Source organism: Nannospalax galili, unplaced genomic scaffold, assembly GCF_000622305.1.
Source record: "Nannospalax galili isolate Female #2095 unplaced genomic scaffold, S.galili_v1.0 scaffold936, whole genome shotgun sequence".
Lineage (NCBI taxonomy): Eukaryota > Metazoa > Chordata > Mammalia > Rodentia > Spalacidae > Nannospalax > Nannospalax galili.
Window position 1 is genome coordinate 1,650,786 of NW_008337142.1, and position 5,773 is coordinate 1,656,558.

Sequence of the window (5,773 nt, forward strand, 5' to 3'; positions counted from 1 at the left end):
CATAGCATTAATAGGTACCTTTAACTCAAGTTCAATAAAATTGATTAATTGCAATGCTCCCAGTATGCATAGCAGCACTGAAATTCTTAAAGACTGGGGCAAGAGAGATGACTCAATGCTTGAGGGCACTTAATGCTCTTCCAGAGGACTCAGATTTGTTTCCCAGGGCTCACAGGGTGGTGGCTAATTCCCTAGTTCCAGGGGATCCTGTGCCTTCTTCCAGCCTCTGTGGGCATGAAGCACACATGTGATGCAAACACATGTAGGCAAAATGATCATACACATACTTTTTAAGAAATACATAATATTTAAGTTTGATTTAGTTTAACATAAATTATACCACTTCTGATAACTTCATATGCTGTTATCATTAAACAAGTCAAATTATTTCTACTAAGAACATCTATACAGATGCCTAATAATTATTTTTTCTATTTACCATAGCAAGAAATCTATCATACACATATTTTTAATGAATTCCTCCAACTCTAAGAGGATGAGTTGTTTTTTCATGAAACCATGGCTGCGTGTCCAGTGCATACATGCATGTGTGAGTATACATGGTAGATTTCATATTATCAAGATTACTTAAAGAGATCTTTAAATTAGTATTTCATGCTGATGGGTTTTTATTTCTGATATTTTCTTTCCAGGTTATTATTACTATTATTCCATGTGTTGCCTGCATGTAGGTAAATGCACCTGTGTTGTGCAATGCCCACGGAGGTCAGAAGAGGCTGTAGGATCCCCTGGGACTGTAGTTATGGACAACTGTTAGCTGCCATGTGGGTGCTGGGATTTGAATCTGGGTCTTCTGCACAACAAGTGTTCTTAACTGCTGAGCCATCTCTCCAGCCCCTATTGTAACTTTTAATCTTTGAGTTTGAAAACTAGCAGGAAAAATTATTTCAGTAATTTAAAAATACATGGGCTAGATAGCAAATACTTTCCATATATATGAGAGAGAGGTGTATGAAATGATTCTATTAAATATTCAGTGTGCAACTAAAATAGGAATCTTATAGAAGATTTTACTTTCCCCACAGCCTTTTGGAAGGCACCTTTCACCTCTTTGTTCCTCAGGCTGTAGACCAGAGGGTTGAGCATGGGAATGATCATGGTGTAGAATACAGATGCCATCTTGCCAGTGCCCATGGAGTGGCTGGAGCTGGGCTGTAGGTACATGAAGATGATAGTGCCATAGAAGTTGGAGACTGCAGTGAGGTGGGAAGCACAGGTGGAAAAAGCCTTCTGGCATCCTTGAGATGAGCTCATTCTCAGGATAGTGATGAATATAAATAGATAAGTGATTGAGATGACCACAATAGAAAAGAGAACATTAAATCCCCCCAGTAAGAAAATAACCATTTCACAAACGTAAGTGTCTGAGCATGAGAGGGCCAGGAGAGGAGGGGCATCACAGAAAAAGTGGTCAATCACATTTGACTTACAGAAGGAGAGCCTGAAAATGTTCCCAGTGTGGATGGAAGAATTCAAAAAGCCACAGACATAGGAGCCTATGGTCAGACCTGCCCACGTGTTTGTGGTCATGGTGGTGGTGTAATGCAGGGGTTTACACACTGCTGCATAGCGGTCATATGCCATGGAACACAAAAGAAAATTTTCTGTGATGAAAAAGCCTCCAAAGAAGAAGAACTGTGTGGCACAAGCATTGTGGGATATGATTTTGTCTCTTGAGAGGAGACCTGCCATCACCTTGGGAGTAACAGCTGAAGAATATCCAAGGTCCACCAGGGAGAGATGACTGAGGAAAAAGTACATGGGTGTGTGGAGATGAGAGTCCAGCAGAATCAACCCAATCATTCCCAGGTTCCCAAGCACAGTGCTGAGGTAGATGAGAAGGAAGAGGATGAAGAGTGGAATCCGGAGGTCTGGGTCATCAGTTAACCCAGCGAGGATGAACTTGGTCACCTCTGTGTTGTTGTCCATAGGGAATTATGTGACTGTCCTGCAGCAAAGGGAAAGAGACCAGAATGAGAAAGGCAGGGGCACTATTGATTATGCTCAGCATGTCCTCTCCAAGCCTTCTGTGGGTGTGAATACACCTTTACAGCAGTCCTGATGTAAAGCACGCTGGGCAGCATAGTGCAACTTTTCCCTAGTGCTGGAACATTCTATGCCCAGAAGACAGGATTTTAGAGATGACCACAGATGAATGAACTAGGATTATTTATGATCTTAAGCTAGTCAGATTGTTTCATTGCTTCTATTGCTTTGTCTTGATGTGGTTAATCAAATTCAGGGCCCGAAAAATGCTAGGTTAGTGCTCTGCACTGTAGACAGAATCTAAATGACACAAACTGATTCACAAATTGAATGGCTACAGAGTAGAAGGCCCTAGCAGTGGTGTCTGGTGAATACCCACTTCCTGATTTATATTGGTTCCTCATTTTTCTGTGTCCTCACACGATGGAAGGCATTTGTTCTTCAAGATCTTTTGTGTAAGTAACCTAACTCCAGCCATGTGAGGCCCCCCTCGCTGCTCAGTCACCTCCTGATGATTGTACATAGGCATTTCATCACCTGGTAATTTTGGATTTCAACATATATGTTTTGGTGGCACATAAATATTCAGATCATGAAGCTTTAAAAAAAGTAATATGGAATTTGATTAATTTTAATCTAATTTAATTTTTGTACTTTGATTATGTCAAGAGGAATGTTTTATGAGAATGAAAAATTGTTTAGGTAAGTATGTTTAGCTTTACTTGGCCTCATGATAAAGTACATAGTGTGTGTCAGTGTCACAGAGGGAAAATAATGGAAATTTATGTACAAGGAATAGTGAAAACTACACAATAATATTTTCTTTATTTTGTCACATTAAACACTTTTCTACATTCGCATCCAGGTGTTCTTGATACCCAGCCGTATTACAATTGTAGTTCAGGGACATCATGATGCCAGCTTCACCTTGCATTATATCCATGAACTTGCTTCCTGAATAAGGTATATAGAAAATTTTTACTACATAATATCTTAGACATTATGATCCAGTTAAAGGTCTTGATTTGTCTTTATTTCAGAAGTGGCTAATACATAAGATGATGCTTCCAGATTAAGTAAAATTAAGGGTTTGATGACATCATTCATGCCATTGGATCCATTTTAAATGAATTCTCTTCTCCTAACCATCATACGGCCTCCATCTATTTTTAGAGCAGGATTCTTCTCTATTAATAAGATTTATTTTTGTTTATTTAGGAATCTCTGTGTGGGGGTGCCCATACAGGCTAGAAGAGGGCATTAGATTCCTTATAGTTGGAGTCACAGGTGTTTGTGTGCTGCCTGATACAGATTTGTGACCTGGACTTGACCACTGAGCTATTTCTCCTGTCTTCCTCTTGCATGTGAGTAATCCTTGCAGTGGTGCAAGTCCAGGATTCCTTCTGTGCTTTTAGTCATCATGGGCATAAACTTATGTATCTGAACTTCAATTTTTCCTTCCATGGCTAAACTATTATCTGACTCGTACACATTCAATAAATGCCTTTGTTTTGGAGGTGTGGAGCCTAGGAGAGATTGCTCTTTGTATTAGTATATTCCATGCTCAGATTCAGAGAAACCGTGGATAAGACAAAACAAAAAGTACATTTAATACTCCATTTTCACTGATGTCACGAATGAAGCACAGAAGGAAAGTCAGAAGCCTACCTTGGTCATACGTACTTTGGAAAATCCATCTATTTTGTCAATCTATAGTGACGTATACAGAATGTACTATGAAGTTCTTTTCCTGGTAAAATTTAGTTAAGCAGTTTTAAAATTTGAAGCATCCAATTGATTAATTCATACTGCAGTATGTAAATATTTGCTTTCACTATATCTTTTATTCAGGAAGTTTCATTGTGCACTGTGAGCAAAACATTGTTCCACATATCAGAATTAAAAGCAATAACAGCAATTTGAATGGAACGTGAGTTTTGAGAAGAGTCAGACAAAACATAAAATAAGTAGGGAAATGTATATAAGTTCTGGAAATGCTTTAAAGCTGTGTGAGCAAATGATCTGTCTTTCTGAGCCTCAGTTGTACAATAACAATGAGATCTACAAAATATTTACACAGACTTGGTTCCCCAAAATGTTTCCATATTTAAAAGAGGAAATGAGAGCCAGGCATGGTGGCACGTATCTTTAATCCCAGCACTTGGGAGGCAGAGGCAGGCAGATCTTTGTGAGACCTGCTCTACATAGTGCATCCCAGACCCGCAGCTGGCGCTACAGAGAGACCTGTGTCAAAAATATTTTTAAAAAAGTGTACATGATTTTTAAAATCAAATTAAATAACCCATGAAAAGTACTATATGCTGTGCATTATCTCATTCTCTATGGTACACAAGAATTTTGCTAATTCTTTGGTCTGTAGTAACACATTAACATGCTTCCTAATGCTGGGGTTTTTCAGACTGAAACATGCAGACCCATAAATATTATGCCTTATTCTCCACTGTTAAAAAAAGTGCATTTTTTAAAAATCATAACTGCACAATGGCTGATATTTTATATGCTGCTTGTGTAACCATGTGCATGTGATGGTTAATAAACTGAGTTTCCTAAGTAGGAAAATCTTTAGAAACAAAACCAGAGAAGGAGTTTAGATCTCCTTAACACAGTGGTACCTTGTAAAAGTTTGTAACTATTTCTGTGTATTTTGTGACTTGTTCCAAAGCTTGATATGTCCTCATTTTTTAATATCCATACATCCTTTAAAAAATATTACTATGATCTTCCAGACTACAATAACAGTAGCTCTATGACTCCAGCTGACCTGGAATGTGCTATGTAGACCAGATGGGGCTCCATCATATAGAGATCTGTCTGTCTCTGTCCTGTTGTGTTAACATTAAATGTATGACCGACCACATCTGTCTTTAATAACATTTTACATTTATACCTCCATTTGATCTTAGCATCAAATTTAATTTCAGTTAATATAGCAAATATTATCACTGTTCCTAAAGAGCCAACAGGTTAAAACACTTTAAATAGCTATATTAAAATCAAACAAGTTCATACTTACCAAAACAGGGTCCCAGATGCTCTTATACTCTTCTATGTCCTATAACAAATATGTTTGTGTTCACAAAATATTTATTGTGTTTGGACATATGACCTCTGACTACCTCTGATTCAAAATATAACACATTCAAACCTAAGCTCTCAATGAATCAGTGGAGACAAGGCTAAACTTTCCTGGTTATGTCTACCGTTAAGTTTATGCAAGTTATGGGTCTGACTCAGAAGCTTACCTTCCTCCTTGAGCAATATAGCATGCAAATCCAGCACCTTCATACAGGAGTAAGAGGTCATAAAATCAGTCCTTGAAAAGAGGAAAACTTCTTCATTTGGAGACTCTAAGTGTTTGGAATGAATGCTCAAAGCTCATTTAAACTGACAAAAATCCAAAGAAAATGCACTTTGCTTTGGAATCCTCTAATGCAAGTTCTAGCCCTGGCTCTCTTGTTTTGTCTTCTTAGATAAGTTATTTGAGATCTCATCTCTAAAAGGGAGCACTAAGCACATAGGTACAAGGACGCCTGGCCAGAAAGACTCCTGGTTTGCTGAGGAAGTAGTCTCCATCATGTCTCATAGCTGGCAAGTGTGATCACTATTATCACAACCAATAGCACTGTTATTTTTAATTCCTGATTCTAGACGACCATTAACAGATTAATAAAGAATGTAATGGGGGTCCTTGTTTTGGGGTGCTCCCTTCAGAATGAGGCCAATGGAGATTTCACATTTGAACAGG

General features: G+C 38.3%; 1 protein-coding gene across 1 annotated transcript; it reads right to left on the reverse strand.

Annotated features, from left to right (window-relative positions):
• Positions 1-1,005: 1,005 nt before the first annotated feature.
• LOC103733353 (olfactory receptor 5B12-like) lies at positions 1,006-1,950 on the reverse strand. Its single transcript, XM_008832175.1, has one exon. The coding sequence runs from the start codon at positions 1,948-1,950 to the stop codon at positions 1,006-1,008; it is 945 nt and encodes a 314-aa protein (XP_008830397.1).
• Positions 1,951-5,773: the final 3,823 nt, after the last annotated feature.

Excerpts from the sequence above, each read along its gene's own strand:
- LOC103733353 (XM_008832175.1), bottom strand. The coding sequence starts at position 1,950 with ATGGACAACAACACAGAGGTGACCAAGTTCATCCTCGCTGGGTTAACT.